Source organism: Oncorhynchus clarkii, chromosome 9, assembly GCF_045791955.1.
Source record: "Oncorhynchus clarkii lewisi isolate Uvic-CL-2024 chromosome 9, UVic_Ocla_1.0, whole genome shotgun sequence".
NCBI lineage: Eukaryota > Metazoa > Chordata > Actinopteri > Salmoniformes > Salmonidae > Oncorhynchus > Oncorhynchus clarkii.
In genome coordinates, this window is record NC_092155.1 from 66,732,959 (window position 1) to 66,758,628 (window position 25,670).

General features: G+C 42.6%; 2 protein-coding genes across 2 annotated transcripts; both read right to left on the bottom strand.

The window, feature by feature from the left end:
• Window positions 1-15,892: 15,892 nt before the first annotated feature.
• On the bottom strand, window positions 15,893-16,360 carry LOC139417603 (uncharacterized). Its single transcript, XM_071166817.1, has one exon. It carries the CDS (start codon window positions 16,358-16,360, stop codon window positions 15,893-15,895), a length of 468 nt encoding a protein of 155 aa, XP_071022918.1.
• Window positions 16,361-21,507: 5,147 nt separating this feature from the next.
• On the bottom strand, window positions 21,508-25,205 carry LOC139416788 (homeobox protein Hox-C1a-like). The gene is given in 3 exon segments (XM_071165856.1): window positions 21,508-21,576; window positions 21,579-21,898; window positions 24,611-25,205. Coding segments are annotated over 3 exon segments (984 nt in total).
• Between the last annotated feature and the right edge of the window lie 465 nt (window positions 25,206-25,670).

Consider the following 25,670-nt stretch of genomic DNA (forward strand, 5'->3'; position numbering starts at 1 on the left):
ACACATGCTGTGGACACACACCCCTATCTTCATCCACACATACTGTAGACACACCCCTATTTTCATCCACACATGCTTTGGACACACACCTCTATTTTCATCCACACATACTGTAGACACACTCCTATCTTCATCCACACATATTGTAGACACACTCCTGTTTTCTTCCACACATACTTTAGACACACACCTCTATTTTCATCCACACATACTGTAGACACACCCCTATCTTTATCCACACATACTGTAGACACACCCCTATTTTCATCCACACATAATCTACACACCCCTATCTTCATCCACACATACTGTACACACCTCTATCTTCATCCACACATACTGTAGACACACACCCCTATTTTCATCCACACATACTGTAGACACACACCTCTATTTTCATCCACGCGTACTGTAGACACACACCCCTATTTTAATCCACACATACTGTAGACACACACCCCTATTTTAATCCACACATACTGTAGACACACACCCCTATTTTAATCCACACATACTGTAGACACACACCCCTATTTTCATCCACACATACTGTAGAGACACACCTCTATTTTCATCCACACGTACTGTAGACACACACCCCTATTTTAATCCACACGTACTGTAGACACACACCTCTATTTTCATCCACACATACTGTAGACACACACCTAATTTCATGCACACATACTGTGGACAAACTCCTATTTTCATCCACACATACTGTAGACACACCCCTATCTTCATCCACACATAATGTGCACACTCCTATTTTCATCCACACATACTGTAGACACACACCCCTATTTTCATCCACACATACTGTAGACACACACCCCTATTTTCATCTACACATACTGTAGACACACACCTCTATTTTCATCCACACATACTGTAGACACACCCCTATCTTCATCCACACATAATGTACACACTCCTATTTTCATCCACACATACTGTAGAAACACACCCCTATTTTCATACACACATACTGTAGACACACCCCTATCTTCATCCACACATAATGTACACACTCCTATTTTCATCCACACATACTGTAGACACACACCCCTATTTTCATACACACATACTGTAGACACACTCCTAATTTCATGCACACATACTGTGGACACACTCCTATTTTCATCCACACATACTGTAGACACACACCCCTATTTTCATCCACACATACTGTAGACACACACCTATCTTTATCCACACATACTGTAGACACACACCCCTATTTTCATCCACACATACTGTAGACACCCCTATTTTCATCCACACATAATGTACACACCCCTATTTTAATCCACACATACTGTAGACACACACCGTTATTTTCATACACACATACTGTAGACACACTCCTAATTTCATGCACACATACTGTGGACAAACTCCTATTTTCATCCACACATACTCTTGACACACACCCCTATTTTCATCCACACATACTGTAGACACACCCCTATCTTCATCCATACATAATGTACACATTCCTATTTTCATCCACACATACTGTAGACACACACCCCTATTTTCATCCACACATACTGTAGACACACCCCTATCTTCATCCACACATACTGTAGACACACACCCCTATTTTCATCCACACATACTGTAGACACACTCCTATCTTCATCCACACATACTGTACACGCACACCTATCTTTATCCACACATACTGTAGACACACCCCTATCTTCATCCACACATAATGTACACACCCCTATCTTCATCCACACATACTGTACACACCCCTATCTTCATCCACACATACTGTAGACACACACCCCTATTTTCATCCACACATACTGTAGACACACACCCCTATTTTCATCCACACATACTGTAGACACACACCTCTATTTTCATCCACACATACTGTAGACACACTCCTATTTTCATCCACACATACTGTAGACACAGTCTTATTTTCATCCACACATACTGTAGACACACACCTCTATTTTCATCCACACATACTGTAGACACACACCTCTATTTTCATCCACACATACTGTAGACACACACCCCTAATTTCATCCACACATACTGTAGACACACACCCCTATCTTCATCCACACATAATGTACACACCCCTATTTTCATCCACACATACTGTAGACACACTCCTATTTTCATCCACACATACTGTAGACACACACCCCTATTTTCATCCACACATACTGTAGAACCACACCCCTAATTTCATCCACACATACTGTAGACACACACCCCTATTTTCATCCACACATGCTGTAGACACACACACCTATTTTCATCCACACATACTGTAGACACACTCCTATCTTCATCCACACATACTGTAGACACACTCCTGTTTTCATCCACACATACTGTAGACACACACCTCTATTTTCATCCACACATACTGTAGACACACCCCTATCTTCATCCACACATACTGTAGACACACCCCTATTTTCATCCACACATGCTGTGGACACACACCCCTATCTTCATCCACACATACTGTAGACACACCCCTATTTTCATCCACACATGCTTTGGACACACACCTCTATTTTCATCCACACATACTGTAGACACACTCCTATCTTCATCCACACATATTGTAGACACACTCCTGTTTTCTTCCACACATACTTTAGACACACACCTCTATTTTCATCCACACATACTGTAGACACACCCCTATCTTTATCCACACATACTGTAGACACACCCCTATTTTCATCCACACATAATCTACACACCCCTATCTTCATCCACACATACTGTACACACCTCTATCTTCATCCACACATACTGTAGACACACACCCCTATTTTCATCCACACATACTGTAGACACACACCTCTATTTTCATCCACGCGTACTGTAGACACACACCCCTATTTTAATCCACACATACTGTAGACACACACCCCTATTTTAATCCACACATACTGTAGACACACACCCCTATTTTAATCCACACATACTGTAGACACACACCCCTATTTTCATCCACACATACTGTAGAGACACACCTCTATTTTCATCCACACGTACTGTAGACACACACCCCTATTTTAATCCACACGTACTGTAGACACACACCTCTATTTTCATCCACACATACTGTAGACACACACCTAATTTCATGCACACATACTGTGGACAAACTCCTATTTTCATCCACACATACTGTAGACACACCCCTATCTTCATCCACACATAATGTGCACACTCCTATTTTCATCCACACATACTGTAGACACACACCCCTATTTTCATCCACACATACTGTAGACACACACCCCTATTTTCATCTACACATACTGTAGACACACACCTCTATTTTCATCCACACATACTGTAGACACACCCCTATCTTCATCCACACATAATGTACACACTCCTATTTTCATCCACACATACTGTAGAAACACACCCCTATTTTCATACACACATACTGTAGACACACCCCTATCTTCATCCACACATAATGTACACACTCCTATTTTCATCCACACATACTGTAGACACACACCCCTATTTTCATACACACATACTGTAGACACACTCCTAATTTCATGCACACATACTGTGGACACACTCCTATTTTCATCCACACATACTGTAGACACACACCCCTATTTTCATCCACACATACTGTAGACACACACCTATCTTTATCCACACATACTGTAGACACACACCCCTATTTTCATCCACACATACTGTAGACACCCCTATCTTCATCCACACATAATGTACACACCACTATCTTCATCCACACATACTGTACACACCCCTATCTTCATCCACACATACTGTAGACACACCCCTATTTTCATCCACACATACTGTAGACACACCCCTATTTTCATCCACACATACTGTAGACACACCCCTATCTTCATCCACACATACTGTAGACACACACCCCTATTTTCATCCACACATACTGTAGACACACACCTCTATTTTCATCCACACATACTGTAGACACACACAAGCCTATTTTCATCCACACATACTGTAGACACACACCCCTATTTTCATCCACACATACCGTAGACACACCCCTATCTTCGTCCACACATACTGTAGACACACTCCTATCTTCATCCACACATACTGTAGACACACTCCTATTTTCATCCACACATACTGTAGACACACACCTCTATTTTCATCCACACATAATGTACACACCCCTATTTTCATCCACACATACTGTAGACACACTCCTATTTTAATCCACACATACTCTTGACACACACCCCTATTTTCATCCACACATACTGTAGACACACTCCTAATTTCATCCTCACATACTGTGGACAAACTCCTATTTTCATCCACACATACTGTAGACACACACCCCTATTTTCATCCACACATACTGTAGACACACCCCTATCTTCATCCACACATTCTGTAGACACACACCCCTATCTTCATCCACACATACTGTAGACACACACCCCTATTTTCATCCACACATACTGTAGACACAAACCCCTATTTTCATCCACACATACTGTAGACACACACCCCTAATTTCATCCACACATACTGTAGACACACTCCTATTTTCATCCACACATACTGTAGACACCCCTATCTTCATCCACACATACTGTAGACACCCCTATCTTCATCCACACATACTGTAGACACACACCCCTATTTTCATCCACACACACTGTAGACACACACCCCTAATTTCATCCACACATACTGTAGACACACACCCCTATTTTCATCCACACATACTGTAGACACACACCCCTAATTTCATCCACACATACTGTAGACACACACACCTATTTTCATCCACACATACTGTAGACACACACCCCTATCTTCATCCACACATAATGTACTCACCCCTATCTTCATCCACACATACTGTAGACACACACCCCTATCTTCATCCACACATAATGTACACACTCCTATCTTCATCCACACATACTGTAGACACACACCCCTATTTTCATCCACACGTACTGTAGACACACACCCCTATTTTCATCCACACATACTGTAGACACACACCCCTATTTTCATCCACACATACTGTAGACACACCCCTATCTTCATCCACACATACTGTAGACACACCCCTATTTTCATCCACACATACTGTAGACACACTCCTATTTTCATCCACACATACTGTAGACACACACCCCTATTTTCATCCACACATACTGTAGACACACTCCTATCTTCATCCACACATACTGTAGACACACACCTATCTTTATCCACACATACTGTAGACACACCCCTATCTTCATCCACACATAATGTACACACCCCTATCTTCATCCACACATACTGTACACACCCCTATCTTCATCCACACATACTGTAGACACACCCCTATCTTCATCCACACATACTGTAGACACACCCCTATTTTCATCCACACATACTGTAGACACACCCCTATCTTCATCCACACATACTGTAGACACACCCCTATCTTCATCCACACATACTGTACACACCCCTATCTTTATCCACACATACTGTAGACACACCCCTATCTTCATCCACACATAATGTACACACCCCTATCTTCATCCACACATACTGTACACACCCCTATTTTCATCCACACATACTGTAGACACACCCCTATCTTCATCCACACATAATGTACACACCCCTATTTTCATCCACACATACTGTAGACACACCCCTATCTTCATCCACACATACTGTAGACACACACCCCTATTTTCATCCACACATACTGTAGACACACACCTCTATTTACATCCACACATACTGTAGACACACACGCCTATTTTCATCCACACATACTGTAGACACACACCCCTATTTTCATCCACACATACCGTAGACACACCCCTATCTTCGTCCACACATACTGTAGACACACTCCTATCTTCATCCACACATACTGTAGACACACTCCTATTTTCATCCACACATACTGTAGACACACACCTCTATTTTCATCCACACATAATGTACACACCCCTATTTTCATCCACACATACTGTAGACACACTCCTATTTTAATCCACACATACTCTTGACACACACCCCTATTTTCATCCACACATACTGTAGACACACACCCCTATTTTAATCCACACATACTGTAGACACACTCCTATTTTAATCCACACATATTCTTGACACACACCCCTATTTTCATCCACACATACTGTAGACACACACCCCTATTTTAATCCACACATACTGTAGACACACTCCTATTTTAATCCACACATACTGTAGACACACTCCTAATTTCATCCACACATACTGTAGACACACACCCCTATTTTCATCCACACATACTCTTGACACACACCCCTATTTTCATCCACACATACTGTAGACACACCCCTATCTTCATCCACACATAATGTACACACTCCTATTTTCATCCACACATACTGTAGACACACACCCCTATTTTCATCCACACATACTGTAGACACACACCCCTAATTTCATCCACACATACTGTAGACACACACCCCTATTTTCATCCACACATACTGTAGACACACACCCCTAATTTCATCCACACATACTGTAGACACACTCCTATTTTCATCCACACATACTGTAGACACCCCTATCTTCATCCACACATACTGTAGACACCCCTATCTTCATCCACACATACTGTAGACACACACCCCTATTTTCATCCACACATACTGTAGACACACACCCCTAATTTCATCCACACATACTGTAGACACACACCCCTATTTTCATCCACACATACTGTAGACACACACCCCTAATTTCATCCACACATACTGTAGACACACACACCTATTTTCATCCACACATACTGTAGACACACTCCTATCTTCATCCACACATACTGTACACGCACACCTATCTTCATCCACACATAATGTACACACCCCTATCTTCATCCACACATACTGTAGACACACACCCCTATCTTCATCCACACATACTGTAGACACACACCCCTATTTTCATCCACACATACTGTAGACACACACCTCTATTTTCATCCACACATACTGTAGACACAGTCTTATTTTCATCCACACATACTGTAGACACACACCTCTATTTTCATCCACACATACTGTAGACACACACCTCTATTTTCATCCACACATACTGTAGACACACACCCCTAATTTCATCCACACATACTGTAGACACACACCCCTATCTTCATCCACACATAATGTACACACCCCTATCTTCATCCACACATAATGTACACACCCCTATTTTCATCCACACATACTGTAGACACACTCCTATTTCCATCCACACATACTGTAGACACACACCCCTATTTTCATCCACACATACTGTAGAACCACACCCCTAATTTCATCCACACATACTGTAGACACACACCCCTATTTTCATCCACACATGCTGTAGACACACACACCTATTTTCATCCACACATACTGTAGACACACTCCTATCTTCATCCACACATACTGTAGACACACTCCTGTTTTCATCCACACATACTGTAGACACACACCTCTATTTTCATCCACACATACTGTAGACACACCCCTATCTTCATCCACACATACTGTAGACACACCCCTATTTTCATCCACACATGCTGTGGACACACACCCCTATCTTCATCCACACATACTGTAGACACACCCCTATTTTCATCCACACATGCTGTGGACACACACCTCTATTTTCATCCACACATACTGTAGACACACTCCTATCTTCATCCACACATACTGTAGACACACTCCTGTTTTCATCCACACATACTGTAGACACACACCTCTATTTTCATCCACACATACTGTAGACACACCCCTATCTTTATCCACACATACTGTAGACACACCCCTATTTTCATCCACACATAATGTACACACCCCTATCTTCATCCACACATACTGTACACACCTCTATCTTCATCCACACATACTGTAGACACACACCCCTATTTTCATCCACACATACTGTAGACACACACCTCTATTTTCATCCACGCGTACTGTAGACACACACCCCTATTTTAATCCACACATACTGTAGACACACACCCCTATTTTAATCCACACATACTGTAGACACACACCCCTATTTTAATCCACACATACTGTAGACACACACTCCTATTTTCATCCACACATACTGTAGAGACACACCTCTATTTTCATCCACACGTACTGTAGACACACACCCCTATTTTAATCCACACGTACTGTAGACACACACCTCTATTTTCATCCACACATACTGTAGACACACACCGTTATTTTCATACACACATACTGTAGACACACTCCTAATTTCATGCACACATACTGTGGACAAACTCCTATTTTCATCCACACATACTGTAGACACACCCCTATCTTCATCCACACATAATGTGCACACTCCTATTTTCATCCACACATACTGTAGACACACACCCCTATTTTCATCCACACATACTGTAGACACACACCCCTATTTTCATCTACACATACTGTAGACACACACCCCTATTTTCATCCACACATACTGTAGACACACCCCTATCTTCATCCACACATAATGTACACACTCCTATTTTCATCCACACATACTGTAGACACACACCCCTATTTTCATACACACATACTGTAGACACACCCCTATCTTCATCCACACATAATGTATACACTCCTATTTTCATCCACACATACTGTAGACACACACCCCTATTTTCATACACACATACTGTAGGCACACTCCTAATTTCATGCACACATACTGTGGACACACTCCTATTTTCATCCACACATACTGTAGACACACACCCCTATTTTCATCCACACATACTGTAGACACACACCTATCTTTATCCACACATACTGTAGACACACACCCCTATTTTCATCCACACATACTGTAGACACCCCTATCTTCATCCACACATAATGTACACACCCCTATCTTCATCCACACATACTGTACACACCCCTCTCTTCATCCACACATACTGTAGACACACCCCTATTTTCATCCACACATACTGTAGACACACCCCTATTTTCATCCACACATACTGTAGACACACCCCTATCTTCATCCACACATACTGTAGACACACACCCCTATTTTCATCCACACATACTGTAGACACACACCTCTATTTTCATCCACACATACTGTAGACACACACGCCTATTTTCATCCACACATACTGTAGACACACACCCCTATTTTCATCCACACATACCGTAGACACACCCCTATCTTCGTCCACACATACTGTAGACACACTCCTATCTTCATCCACACATACTGTAGACACACTCCTATTTTCATCCACACATACTGTAGACACACACCTCTATTTTCATCCACACATAATGTACACACCCCTATTTTCATCCACACATACTGTAGACACACTCCTATTTTAATCCACACATACTCTTGACACACACCCCTATTTTCATCCACACATACTGTAGACACACTCCTAATTTCATCCACACATACTGTGGACAAACTCCTATTTTCATCCACACATACTGTAGACACACACCCCTATTTTCATCCACACATACTGTAGACACACCCCTATCTTCATCCACACATTCTGTAGACACACACCCCTATCTTCATCCACACATACTGTAGACACACACCCCTATTTTCATCCACACATACTGTAGACACACACCCCTATTTTCATCCACACATACTGTAGACACACACCCCTAATTTCATCCACACATACTGTAGACACACTCCTATATTCATCCACACATACTGTAGACACCCCTATCTTCATCCACACATACTGTAGACACCCCTATCTTCATCCACACATACTGTAGACACACACCCCTATTTTCATCCACACATACTGTAGACACACACCCCTAATTTCATCCACACATACTGTAGACACACACCCCTATTTTCATCCACACATACTGTAGACACACACCCCTAATTTCATCCACACATACTGTAGACACACACACCTATTTTCATCCACACATACTGTAGACACACACCCCTATCTTCATCCACACATAATGTACACACCCCTATCTTCATCCACACATACTGTAGACACACACCCCTATCTTCATCCACACATAATGTACACACCCCTATCTTCATCCACACATACTGTAGACACACACCCCTATCTTCATCCACACATAATGTACACACTCCTATCTTCATCCACACATTCTGTAGACACACACCCCTATTTTCATCCACACGTACTGTAGACACACACCCCTATTTTCATCCACACATACTGTAGACACACACCCCTATTTTCATCCACACATACTGTAGACACACCCCTATCTTCATCCACACATACTGTAGACACACCCCTATTTTCATCCACACATACTGTAGACACACTCCTATCTTCATCCACACATACTGTAGACACACACCTATCTTTATCCACACATACTGTAGACACACCCCTATCTTCATCCACACATAATGTACACACCCCTATCTTCATCCACACATACTGTACACACCCCTATCTTCATCCACACATACTGTAGACACACCCCTATCTTCATCCACACATACTGTAGACACACCCCTATTTTCATCCACACATACTGTAGACACACCCCTATCTTCATCTACACATACTGTAGACACACCCCTATCTTCATCCACACATACTGTACACACCCCTATCTTTATCCACACATACTGTAGACACACCCCTATCTTCATCCACACATAATGTACACACCCCTATCTTCATCCACACATACTGTACACACCCCTATTTTCATCCACACATACTGTAGACACACCCCTATCTTCATCCACACATAATGTACACACCCCTATTTTCATCCACACATACTGTAGACACACCCCTATCTTCATCCACACATACTGTAGACACACACCCCTATTTTCATCCACACATACTGTAGACACACACCTCTATTTACATCCGCACATACTGTAGACACACACGCCTATTTTCATCCACACATACTGTAGACACACACCCCTATTTTCATCCACACATACCGTAGACACACCCCTATCTTCGTCCACACATACTGTAGACACACTCCTATCTTCATCCACACATACTGTAGACACACTCCTATTTTCATCCACACATACTGTAGACACACACCTCTATTTTCATCCACACATAATGTACACACCCCTATTTTCATCCACACATACTGTAGACACACTCCTATTTTAATCCACACATACTCTTGACACACACCCCTATTTTCATCCACACATACTGTAGACACACACCCCTATTTTAATCCACACATACTGTAGACACACTCCTATTTTAATCCACACATACTCTTGACACACACCCCTATTTTCATCCACACATACTGTAGACACACACCCCTATTTTAATCCACACATACTGTAGACACACTCCTATTTTAATCCACACATACTGTAGACACACTCCTAATTTCATCCACACATACTGTAGACACACACCCCTATTTTAATCCACACATACTGTAGACACACTCCTATTTTAATCCACACATACTCTTGACACACACCCCTATTTTCATCCACACATACTGTAGACACACACCCCTATTTTAATCCACACATACTGTAGACACACTCCTATTTTAATCCACACATACTGTAGACACACTCCTAATTTCATCCACACATACTGTAGACACACACCCCTATTTTCATCCACACATACTCTTGACACACACCCCTATTTTCATCCACACATACTGTAGACACACACCCCTAATTTCATCCACACATACTGTAGACACACACCCCTATTTTCATCCACACATACCGTAGACACACCCCTATCTTCGTCCACACATACTGTAGACACACTCCTATCTTCATCCACACATACTGTAGACACACTCCTATTTTCATCCACACATACTGTAGACACACACCTCTATTTTCATCCACACATAATGTACACACCCCTATTTTCATCCACACATACTGTAGACACACTCCTATTTTAATCCACACATACTCTTGACACACACCCCTATTTTCATCCACACATACTGTAGACACACACCCCTATTTTAATCCACACATACTGTAGACACACTCCTATTTTAATCCACACATACTGTAGACACACTCCTAATTTCATCCACACATACTGTAGACACACACCCCTATTTTCATCCACACATACTCTTGACACACACCCCTATTTTCATCCACACATACTGTAGACACACACCCCTAATTTCATCCACACATACTGTAGACACACACCCCTATTTTCATCCACACATACTGTAGACACACACCCCTAATTTCATCCACACATACTGTAGACACACTCCTATTTTCATCCACACATACTGTAGACACCCCTATCTTCATCCACACATACTGTAGACACCCCTATCTTCATCCACACATACTGTAGACACACACCCCTATTTTCATCCACACATACTGTAGACACACACCCCTAATTTCATCCACACATACTGTAGACACACACCCCTATTTTCATCCACACATACTGTAGACACACACCCCTAATTTCATCCACACATACTGTAGACACACACACCTATTTTCATCCACACATACTGTAGACACACACCCCTATCTTCATCCACACATACTGTAGACACACACCCCTATTTTCATCCACACATACTGTAGACACACACCCCTATTTTCATCCACACATGCTGTAGACACACCCCTATCTTCATCCACACATACTGTAGACACACTCCTAATTTCATCCACACATACTGTAGACACACTCCTATCTTCATCCACACATACTGTAGACACACCCCCCTATCTTCATCCACACATACTGTAGACACACACCCCTATTTTCATCCACACGTACTGTAGACACACACCCCTATTTTCATCCACACATACTGTAGACACACTCCTAATTTCATCCACACATACTGTAGACACACACACACTATATCTTTACTAACTGTAACTGTACACACACCCACTACCTGAAGGAAGCCATCTTACTCTGCACTAGATCAGGTCAGAAAACAGAAATGATGTTAGGCAGCTGCCGCCTGGGAGTGGGTAATTACAGTGCTATGTAGACAGCTTCATTCTAAACAGGTACTAAAAGCATCATCCATCATCCAATCACTGACACCCGCCTCACCATCGTCACGTGACAAGAGCGGAGTGTGGAGCTGTGGGGGGGATTGGTAAGGGGGGGTTGGAGTGTGCGTGCGTGTGTGCGTGTGTGCGTGTGTGTGTGTGTGTGTGTGTGTGTGTGTGTGTGTGTGTGTGTGTGTGTGTGTGTGTGTGTGTGTGTGTGTGTGTGTGTGTGTGTGGAAGGGGAGTCAGAGCGAGAGGGGCGTGAGTGGCTGCTGCCAGAAGTGCTTTTAGAAGTCAGCCAGTCAGAGGAGATGACCTGCCAATGACCTTGTATCACTTGACCTCCCCAGCCCTGAGGGTCAGTCACTCATAGAGAGAGATAGAGAATCAGGCTAAAAATACTGCAATCAGTTATAGAACCCATTTCCCTCTATGGTTGTGAAGTCTGGGTTCACTCACCAACCAATAATTCACAAAATGGGACAAACATCTGATTGAGGCTCCACATACAGATTTCTGTAAAAAATATACTTTATGTCCAATGCAACCCCCCAAAACAATGCATGCAGAGCAGAATTAGGACTATAGCTGCTAGATGTCAAAATCCAGAAAAGAGCTGTGACATTCGACAACCACCTAAAAGGCGGCGATGCTCACACATTCCATCACAAAGCCCTCACCTACAGAGAGATTAACTTAGAGAAGAGTCCTCTCAGCCATTTCACAAACACAAACAGACCCAACAGAGCCCTAGGACAGCAACACAATTAGACCCAATCATGAGAAAGAAAAGGATAACTATTTGACACACTGAATAAATATATAAAAAATAATACTGAGCAAATTGTTATGCTATCTGGCTCTAAACAGAGAGTACACAGCGGCAGAATACCTGACCACTGTGACTGACCCAAAATTAAGAAAATCCTTAAATATGTACAGACTCAGTTAGCACAGCCTTGCTGTTGATCGAGGTCACCAGAGGCAGAAATGGTTCTCAAGAGAAGACAGGCTATGTGCACACTGCCCACAAAATGAAGTGGAAACTGAGCTGCACTTCCTAACCTCCTGTCCAATGTATGACCACCTTTTAGACACGTAGGTTTGAGTGTACACTGAGAGTTGAGTGTACACTGAGGATTGAGTGTACACTGAGGGTTGAGTGTACATTGAGGGTTGAGTGTACATTGAGGGTTGAGTGTACACTGAGGGTTGAGTGTACACTGAGGGTTGAGTGTACATTGAGGGTTGAGTGTACACTGAGGGTTGAGTGTACACTGAGGGTTGAGTGTACACTGAGTGTTGAATGTACACTGAGTGTTGAGTGTACATTGAGTGTTGAGTGTACACTGAGTGTTGAGTGTACATTGAGTGTTGAGTGTACACTGAGGGTTGAGTGTACACTGAGTGTTGAGTGTACATTGAGTGTTGAGTGTACACTGAGTGTTGAGTGTACATTGAGTGTTGAGTGTACACTGAGGGTTGACTGTACATTGAGGGTGAATGGGCAAGACAAAAGATTGAAGTGCCTTTGAACAGGGTATGGTAGTAGGTGTCAGGCAACACTGCTGGGGTTTTCATGCTCAACAGTTTCCTCTGTGTTTCAAGAGTGGTCCACCACCAAAAGGACATCCAGACAAATTGAAACTGTGGGAAACATTGGAGACAACATGGGCCAGCATCTCTGTGAAAAAAGGCAACCAGTGGAACGCAAACAACATTCAAATACCACCAATACTTCTCTGTTTATTTATCTTCTCCCACTATTCATACTACAACTATTTGTACACTGCTAAAACACTGTACATAGACAATATAACATGTGAAATGTCTTTATCTTTTTTAGTGCAATGTTTACTATTAATTTATAATCGTTTTTGAATTGAGAAAGAGAGAGAGAGGGAAGGAGAGAGGGAAGGCGAGAGGGAAGAGAAGAATGGTGTGAGGGGAGTGGGTAGGCAGTAGGAGAGAAAGAGGGAGGGATGAGTAAATAAGGGAAAGGAGGGGTATGGTCTGAGGTTTGATTGACCCTCTTTTCATAAAGGGACTGATGAAAATATATTTTTATAGTCACCCAGTGCCACAGTCCGTCTCACGCCACTGTACCACTCATCTGCCTAATCTGTGTGGATTTGATCCTTATCCTAGAGTATATGACAAAATACCTCAACATTTAGACATGTTAGTTTAAAAAGCAGCAAAGGACTATGAAATGTGTATAACGTTTCAAACAATACTGCATGTGTAAACATTTTGTCCATATAATTGTAGTATTGTTATGTCTCCTCAGGAAAACGTCGGTTCAGGGGCGTGATTGTACGGAAATCAGTTTTCTTTTCTCTGCTCTGTGAAAAATAAACAAAAATAGTGGCTGACGCCTGGCACAGACCTGATTGAGAAAGGTTCATGAACTGGGCTCCTATTCAGCACGCACGGATGATTCACAGATGAGGCACAAAGACATATCTGAAAGAAAATGTCCTCGAACCGTACCCGCCCCTTCTCTTCTCCTCCCCTCCTCTCTCCTCTGCCCGCCTCCCCACCTCCCTGCTCCCCTCCTCTCTCCTCTGGCCGCCGCCCCACCTCCCTGCTCCCCTCCTCTCTCCTCTGGCCGCCGCCCCACCTCCCTGCTCCCCTCCTCTCTCCTCTGGCCGCCGCCCCACCTCCCTGCTCCCCTCCTCTGTTCTTGGTCCACCGCCCCACCTCCCTGCTCCCCTCCTCTCTCCTCTGGCCACCGCCCCACCTCCCTGCTCCCCTCCTCTCTCCTCTGGCCACCGCCCCACCTCCCTGCTCCCCACCTCTCTCATCTGGCCGCAGCCCCACCTCCCTGCTCCCCTCCTCTCTCCTCTGGCCACCGCCCCATCTCCCTGCTCCCCTCCTCTCTCATCTGGCCGCTGCCCCACCTCCTTGCTCCCCTCCTCTCTCCTCTGCCCGCCACCCCACCTCCCTGTTCCCCTCCTCTCTCCTCTCCTCTTTCCTCTGCCCACCGCCCCACCTCCCTGTTCCCCTCCTCTCTCCTCTCCTCTTTCCTCTGCCCGCCGCCCCACCTCCCTGCTCCCCTCCTCTCTTCTTGGTCCCCCGCCCCACCTCCCTGCTCCCCTCCTCTCTCATCTGGCCGCAGCCCCACCTCCCTGTTCCCCTCCTCTCTCCTCTGGCCACCGCCCCACCTCCTTGCTCCCCTCCTCTTTCCTCTGCCCGCCGCCCCACCTCCCTGCTCCCCTCCTCTCTCATCTGGCCGCAGCCCCACCTCCCTGCTCCCCTCCTCTCTCATCTGGCCGCAGCCCCACCTCCCTGCTCCCCTCCTCTCTTCTTGGTCCACCGCCCCACCTCCCTGTTCCCCTCCTCTCTCCTCTCCTCTTTCCTCTGCCCGCCGCCCCACCTCCCTGTTCCCCTCCTCTCTCCTCTCCTCTGCCCACCGCCCCACCTCCCTGCTCCCCTGTGCTACCCTCGCTCTTCTCCATATGTCTGAGAGCCTGTCATTATGGTAACCTCCCCCGGGGCAGCAGAGAAGGGGGGGTCGACTTTAGTTCAGGCAAATAGGCATTGCATGGCTCATTTATGATGTTTTGTGTGTGTGTGTGTGTGTGTGTGTGTGTGTGTGTGTGTGTGTGTGTGTGTGTGTGTGTGTGTGTGTGTGTGTGTGTGTGTGTGTGTGTGTGTGTGTGTATATATGAAATATATACACTCTAAATACTGGTACCGGAAGTAAATGCTATTGCCTCATTTGAAGTGAAAAAATCTGAATCAAATATTGATTATTTTGTTTGAAATGTTTTTTATGCATTCTACAAAACCATCAGTCCAAAAATCAATCTTCTATTAAAATGAATTCAAAAAATAACTTTAGGGCTCCTTCATTACAACAGATAGACTAAAGTGTGTCTGACATCTTTAATGCAGCATCAGCAATCCCTGTAGAGGCTTATTGTTTTGTTTTCCCCATCTCACTTTATGCCTGTGTGCAGTTTTTCAAAGGGCAATACAAAGCACCAATGTAAACAGAGCTGTAGGATAGAGGTCAGTAGCTCCAATGTAAACAGAGCTGTAGGATAGAGGTCAGTAGCTCCAATGTAAACAGAGCTGTAGGATAGAGGTCAGTAGCTCCAATGTAAACAGAGCTGTAGGATAGAGGTCAGTAGCTCCAATGTAAACAGAGCTGTAGGATAGAGGTCAGTAGCTCCAATGTAAACAGAGCTGTAGGATAGAGGTCAGTAGCTCCAATGTAAACAGAGCTGTAGGATAGAGGTCAGTAGCTCCAATGTAAACAGAGCTGTAGGATAGAGGACAGTAGCTCCACACACACAATCTGCAGTAACATCCATTCATTTTACTGATGCGTGTTTTCCTGAAGAGAGGAGAAATCCTTTCTGAGCCTGCAGCCAACTGCTTAGTCTAAGGCTCAGAGACAAACCTGTCTCTATTCAATGTCTGTGTGCGGAAATAACAGGAGAATTCCTATGCAATAAACATGCAACAATTTCACCTCTGTGTGCACCCCTTCTTTCTCTCTCTCCCTCCTCTCTCTCTCTCCCTCCCTTTCTATTCCTCTCTCTATGTATCTCTTCTTCCCTCGTTCTACCTTGCTCTCTTTCTCTCTCTCCATCTCTACCTCTCTCTCTCCCACACTCTCCCCCTCGCTCTTACTCTCTCTTCCTAGCTCTCTTTCTCTCTCCTCGCTCTACCTCTCTCTTCCTCGCTCTACCTCTACCTTGAGCTGACTTGATCGCAGACCTGTCCAAGAGGACATTTCCCTGGTCCGGCAGCCAGAAGTGCTGAGCGCTGCTGTTTTCTTTATACACAGAAATACGCTGAGACTGTAAGCTGTCCCCAAACACCTGGTCCCTGGAGGAGGAGGAGGAGGAGGAGAAGGAGAAGAGGAAAGGAGAAGCAAGAACTGTGGTGTGGGTGCGTGTGTGCATGTGTGCATGTGTGTGCATGTGTGTGCATGTGTGTGCATATGATTATTGGTGTTGTATGTTTATCGCTGGTTTGAATAATCAATTGTCAAACAAACATAGGATAGCCGAGAGAGAGAGAGAGAGAGAGAGAGAGAGAGAGAGAGAAACCCCAGAACACCATATTTATTTAAATTCATTAGTAGCAATGAAATGTTTAAATTGATTTAATTTCAGAGTACACTTATTGCATGTACATTATGCATTATGTTAATACTAGGTTTACTGAATTAATTCATTACAATAAAGCAAGTAAGAAATCACTTACACATGTAAATGCAAAAGTAATGCAACATGCCTCTGAATCATTCTGCATTTAAATGAGTTACAGTGTCTAATGCTATTGGGGTCGTAAGCATGAGAACAGGTGTCCATATTGCTATAACCGGAATAATTGCAAGGCTCCTATTATAGCCATGTGGTCCGGAAAAACTCAAGGATTTATGGTATAACTTTAGATATGTCTCTGAATGCTTGCAATATAAAAAGTTTTGAACTCACTATGCAATATAAAAAGTTTTGAACTCACTATGCAATATACAAAGTTTTGACTGGGTTCAACCTTATCAATGCACATTTTAAATAGAACCCTTATTAATACTAGTGTCAGAGTATGACAGAGCTGTCACCGTGATGAGGGAGCTGTGCATCTTGGGAAAAGAGAGGAAAGAGGAGTAATGATCCATCAGACAACAATGGTTGAATGGTTTCAAACTAAATGTCAGTCTACACAAAATTGCAAAGGTGCTCTCATCAATTGACAGGCAGGCAGCCCAATGCTGAAACTGTCAGAGGACAACTAATAAGGTGTTTTCAGGAGCTCAAGGATATATGTACAGATGCTTAAAACCAGTTATTGCTAGCTGTGCAGTGCCTCTGTGTCCAGGAGATATGGGGGCATATTTAACAAGGTTGAAGTCCGCTAATTGAGTCAAATAACAGTGCATAAAAATCATGATTATCATTATCATCTTTATCATGCACATCAGAAACATCATCATCATCAACATCATTCTGTAATAGTGAGTACATTTTGTAACTTTGTTTGAAAAAAACGAATTCCTTATAGCATTCCTAATATGGTCATCGTGTATTATTGCAGGAAGCAAAACTAATGGTGTGTATTTAAATTACTTTAAATGACTGTGTAAAATATAAAAATGAATTTGGTACAGTGCACTGCCTGAGGTTGCACAGTTATCCTCCCATTGATTCATCCAAGCTCATCTTCCTCAGGTCATAAGGCATTAAAGGCATTAGACTTCAGCTTTATGAATTAAGTTTGTATAGTTTCATTGTTTTTTTTTCATGTTATTGTAGGTGAAAACTAATTAACTAAAAAATGGCTGTAGGGAGCACTTTTGGCAGAATTATTTGACAAAGGAGGCAATGAGTTTTTGTCGATTAACTGTTGACATGCAATGGAGAAGCATACTGAATACATCATTTCCATATGAAATTGTTGCATAACAATTTAATAAAAAAATAAATGCAATGAAGGACTACAAAATGGAATGTTATCAAAAAATAAGCATGATCGTAACAGATCCATAATTATAGTAAAATGAATAGTGCTCTAGTATCAGGCTATAGAATACTATTCTTCTCGGGCCGTTTCAATGCTGGATGAAATATTGTCCTGAACAAAAGTTTTTTCCTTGTTGAAAAAGCCCAAAAGCTTGTGAGCCTCTGAGGTCACCCAGATGAAGGATCATCTTTCTCTCCTTGACTCACTGACCAGATCACTGTCGTCTGTAGGCATGTTGAAGGTCACCGGGTCAGAGTTGAACTCTGGAGTAACTGCATACATTAGCATGACTTGCACAAACTTATGTGCATGTGTCCATAATAAATCTATAATAGTGGCATATTCATTCATGTAAAAAAAATATGCATTGAAAATCCCAAAATACAAGTACAATTGTCTACACTTGCAATTAATTTAAATGAAGGCATTGGTAAGTAGGCCAATAGTTTACACCAAGTAAATGAAGCAATTCCGTGTTTCCAATTGTTTTGTAATTTTCAGCCCTGCACCACATTTACTGGTGATAAATAACACACACAAAAACTAATCTACTAAATTAAATTAGGAGCGTATTCGATATTTCAACAAAAAAATGGTTTATCCCTTGTGTGGTTTTAAAGGTGACATTAAGCTATAAGTCCTATATATTAACACCCCGGATAACCTGTTACACCATTAATAACGTTTTTATGAGGCATTAAACGAATCTCTACCGAATGCATTTCAGAGGTGTCGTGCGTGCCCAGGCAATTCATTTGTTCATTTATAAGAGAACATGACAGTTTAGAGAGCGTTTTATCGTCGAACCATGAGTGTTCAAACTGTAAAAAATATTCAGAAGTGGATTCTTATTTTCTGAAATATGTTTATGATTAGGCTATAGCTCACTAGTTTAGGAAAGAGGATTCTACCATCATTTGCTCTTGCAGTTCCGTTGAAATGCGTTCAAATATTTGATTCAAATGGTATGATTAACTTTGATCAATGCATTAAACCTGCCAGTCAATAGATCTATCAGTCAATTACCACATGAATCCTTCAGTGCTGGCGGGATAATTAAAACCATTGAGAAAAAGAAAAACAACGGGTGAAAGTGAAACGAGAGAGAGAGAGAGGAACCAACAATGTTGAATAGAGAAAGAAAAATAAATGCAAGACAATACATATTCAAGAACATGAAATAGGTCAATATAACATCTTACAATTCAAATCACTTTTAAGTTATTCAAAATGTGTATAAACAAAATACATTTACTTTAGATTGGCTATTGATATAAATTATTTTGGAAATAGCTTTCAGCCTTATGCGGTACTTGAAACTCACTGGAAAATTTAAAATGAATTGGATATTATTTTAAAACAAGATAAACCCTGACGGAAATATTTTAAGTAGGCTGTACCGAAGAAAGAGCTGGCCACAACGTTAATTTAGTGATGCTTTAATGACATGCAAGAGACAATAAATAACTAAATCAAGTTTAGTAGGCCTACTAAATACACAAATAAATATAATAATATTGGTTGTCTGAATAAAGTTATGTTATTTGATATAAACTCATAAAGTGCAATAATCATTATATTATTTCACCTGACAAGCGAGCGCAACTCAAATGTCCTCTTGAATAGGCTACTCCAATGAAAAGTCTCAGGTAGGCCTACATGCGCCCCTAAAATGAGGAACCACTGACTCAAACACTTACAATAACACATTCTGGAGTTCACAAAACTTACCCTGCTTTCCGTGTTTTTTTTGTGTGAAAAACAATATGACCCTGATTAACCAATTAGGAAGAAATTCCTCCTAATGGAGAATCAAAGAACCTGCATGTTGATGATACTGTCTGCCACTACTACACCTTGTTTTGTAATGCATGAGTCAGTTCCTCTAGTTGAGTGTTAAGGGGCGGCAGGTGTTTGGGAGAGCATGAGGTCGGTTCAAGTTGTCCAGGAGAGGAATAAGTGTCCAGGCTGTTGGAGCGTGAGCTTTCTGAGCAGCTCGAGGACACGGGAGGGGCCACCGGGAGAAGACCCTCGCGCATTAATTTCTTCTGTTTCATGCGCCGGTTCTGGAACCAAATCTTCACCTGCGTCTCGCTCAGTTGCAGGGCTCTCGCGATCTCCACGCGTCTGGCTCGCGTCAAGTACTTGTTGAAGTGGAACTCCTTCTCGAGCTCTGTGAGCTGTTTGGTGGTGAAATTGGTCCTTAGTACCCCGTTAGCGGTAATATGATGCCCATCGGTGGGAATGCTGTGGTTACCTCCACCTCCTCTGTCCATACTGACGCCTGGAGCGACTATACTTAATCCACAGGCCATGTGCATCTTGGCTGAAAAGACAGTTAAAACACAGGTATAGTATAAATATATCGACTGAATTCAATGAAGTAACCCAGCCATAAAATATAGACAGTACAAAATGTATGATTACCGGTTTATATCAATCACTACCGGTTTATATCCATCACAATTACTTATAAAACATATATTAAATAGGTTAATTCAGTGAATTGGTTAAGTGTATTAACATCCATAAATTTGAGTAGATGATTGCGCGGGGGAAACTTGGCTCTAGCGCCACATTCACATGCTCTTGTGCCAAACATTCAGCTGTGAAGTTCCTGAGACTGTTGTATCTGTACCACGAGGACAGATGTTGGATGTAATAACGTATATCACAGTACAGGTATAGGCTATCTAACAGGGCCTATTTCAGAGAGAACAGAAAGCTCATATGATAAATGTTGACATCCATGTTTTAGACAAAGAAGAATGTCAGAGACAGGTTACATATACAGAGGCTACCAAACCTAACCTGAAATGAGAGTGCAGTAGCCAATAGTGAATATGGAAAAACCTAGACAGACAAAACAGTACAGTAAGTAAATAAGCGCTTTGGCTCTCATGAATAGATAATCACATTCTGATTAATGACGTCTAAGATAATAGGAATTGGCGCTGGCCAGAAGGCTTAAAATGAAAATATTTGAGGAATGACTTGCACGCTTTAGAAATAGCCAGCCAGCAGAGCCAGGGCAAGCCGCCGAGCCGAAGACTTCCCAGCCAAGGAGAGAGAGAGAGAAGATAAGGAGAGAGAGAGAGAGAGAGATCGATACACATTGCCTCAGCCATCTGGGCATCCTGCCCACAGTAATTCAGGTGCTGTCAGAGCATAATCGAAGAATGACACACTGGGAGTATATACACTGTACCAGCAGATCAAGAGGCAGAGGGGTGATAGGCCTTTATGCAAGAGAGAACATAGGGATGCTTTGCTTCGTGCCAAGACTAATATACCCCCCTGAAACGTTGCTGATGCTGTCACTAATCATACTACTGCTAACAATGTGGCGCTAAAGAGATCTACTCCAACCCTGGAAATCATCCTTACAGATACTATATCAATATCTTTACAGCTGTTTGTATGATAGCTTAGAACGCTTGCTAGAGGACATTGATAGCAGTCCTGGCAAGCAACATAAACAATCAATATAAATGAAGACATATGTGGTGACTATATGAACTGTCAGCCTGGTACCAACTGATAAGCGTCGACAGCATTAATTGTTCCGCTGTATTCTTATGTCTCTGAGACAGACAACAAAGAAGGTCATCTTCAAACTCTGAGGCCCTTATTCATGAAGCGTTCCCCCTGTCCATATCATTCGTATTCATGGTGGTCAAAAAGGCAAACTGATCCTAGATCAGCACTCCTATTCTGAGGCGCTTTGTGAATACAGGCCCAGATTGCACATCATAACAGACAGAAGGATCTCTTTTGGGTCCATATCACCCCAATAAACCATCTCTTTATTCAGATGTGTTTGAGATGCAATTCTTCCGAAGGCTGTGAGCTCACACTTTTCCCTTTTCACCTCACACTGGATACTCAGATTTAGATATAGTGCTGTCTCTTTGTCAGGATGAGAAATTACTTTTAATGGGCAAAGTCAAGATACTCAAGGTATTTTTTGAAATATACCACGTATTCTACATGAGTTGTATGATCTAATTTCTGTGTAATCAGAACGTTTATGGTGAGTGTCACAGTAAAGGCTCATGAGATGTTGGTGGACTGATGATATGTGACAATGATTATGTTAAAACGGACACATGTAAAGGTGCTGGGCACTGAGATCAATACACAAGGCTCTCATTACTGTACAGACAGATAATCAATAGGCAGAGAGAGAGCTCTAATGTTACTAACGGTATAGGGAGTGCGTTTGACCAAATGTAAGATTAGCAGCATTGCACACTGCACGCTCAGGCAATATTGCATTGTCAGAGCACAATGATGTGAAAGCAAAGCACGTGGATAGCTATTATATTTCATTCTATTCTATTATTTTATTGTATTCCCTTCTATTATGTTATAGTGTGGGAAATATCTCCACCATTTTTCTGCGCCCAATAGGTAGAGAGAGGCAAGTTGGCCTATACTGTATAATAACCATGTACACCTCGCCCAGCCTCCCCTGCCCGCATCCCAGTCCATTCCGATTATCCCAATCCGGGTAGAATACATAGTTCAATTGTCACATATGGTTATTGTAGTAGGCTGATTCAGGAATCGTAAGTATTACACTTATCATATTCATATTTTTGCTGGAAGTTTTGTTAAAGGTAAATTCACAAGTATGCATGTATTTGTACATTTTGAGCCATCACTTGCTGAAAAATAGGTTACATGCATCCAAATGTATAATTTTCTTATTTAAAAAAATGTTGTTGATGATGTTGAGCGACTTTACGAAACTTCATCCACGCTCGAGCACGTCACACTTTGTTGCCCGTTGCACAGTCGCCTAGGCTGTACTTTCTCACAGCACAGCACTGGGCTTCATACTGAATTGTGAATATGGCACATTAAAATGTATTCTTTCCAATAGTAGGCTATGTTGATGAATCAATGGGCAGTTTACTAAAAGTTATAGGTGCTATTGTTTTTCGTATCAACAATAAATACAATGTTTAAAAAGTAGTTTGTCAATAAGATGCTTATTGTCTCTCCAAATGGAAATGTAAACTCCAAAACTTACCCGTCCGAGCTTGACTTCTCTTCTTCACGTTCATCCAATCAAAAGTTTTGCTCCTGTGACTTAGTTCAGGTACCTTACACTTGGGGTCGGAGTGAGAGCTACTGTCCACAACAGCAAAGTGAACATTAGACCCATCATGAGTGTAGATTTTAATGTGCGCATTTATAGACCCGAATTCTGCGTGCGCTATCGCCTCAGTCCCGGTGATGTGTGTGGAAGAGGAGTATCCAAGTCCCGGGAAGTCGTGTTCCTGCACCCGGGGGTAAGAGGGGAGACGAGAGTAGTGAATGCAGGCCGGTGGCGTGGTTGAAAAGCCCTGACTCTGTGTCAGAGGAGAGCTGCTCGAGCCTGAGTAGACTGGGAGCTGAGTTACCGTGCAGTCGGTCGCAGAATTGGCACCGGAGAAAGACGGGTAACTGTGTTGTAATGAATATCCCGGGTCACCCTCTGATAAAGAGTTACCCTCATTGCCAGCTCCAAGTTCTGGAGAAATGATCTGGTCCAAGTCACCTATCCTGACCTCCCCTGGTCGGTGTCCCCCTGCGAACAGAGCGCTACTCTCCCCATCGCACGTTAACTCTTGATACAAATTCATTATCACCTACGCATAATCATTGGATCGGTCAAACGGTTATAGGACTCATCGGGTGGCCTCTAGCTAACACCCAATAACGCATGGATGACCGAGATAGCGACCATAGACAGTCAGAGGGACATGCCCTGGAGAAATTCGATCTCTGATTGATGGAGATGACGTGCCCTCTTGGTCTTGGCCAATAGATGGACATCTATGTCATCCACCGGGGACAACACACTGATTAATCAAGCCAATCAAGTTGTAGATTCATTTCATGTGGTCAAATTAACAAACTCCAGTACAGCAGACAATAGCTGTTTAGTCCCCATCGTTCATGGTAACTTTCTTTTCTCATACAGGGATGTTTAAATGCGTAGGATTTACACATTATATGGACATAGAAGAGGTACTTGGTCATCAAATAGGACTGGGATATGGAGAAACAAGTAAGTCAAGTTTGCTATGACGATGGACCGACGCTTC

Coding starts and splice junctions, on each gene's coding strand:
- LOC139417603 (XM_071166817.1), bottom strand. CDS start 16,360: ATGAGAGAGGAGGGGAGCAGGGAGGTGGGGCTGCGGCCAGATGAGAGA.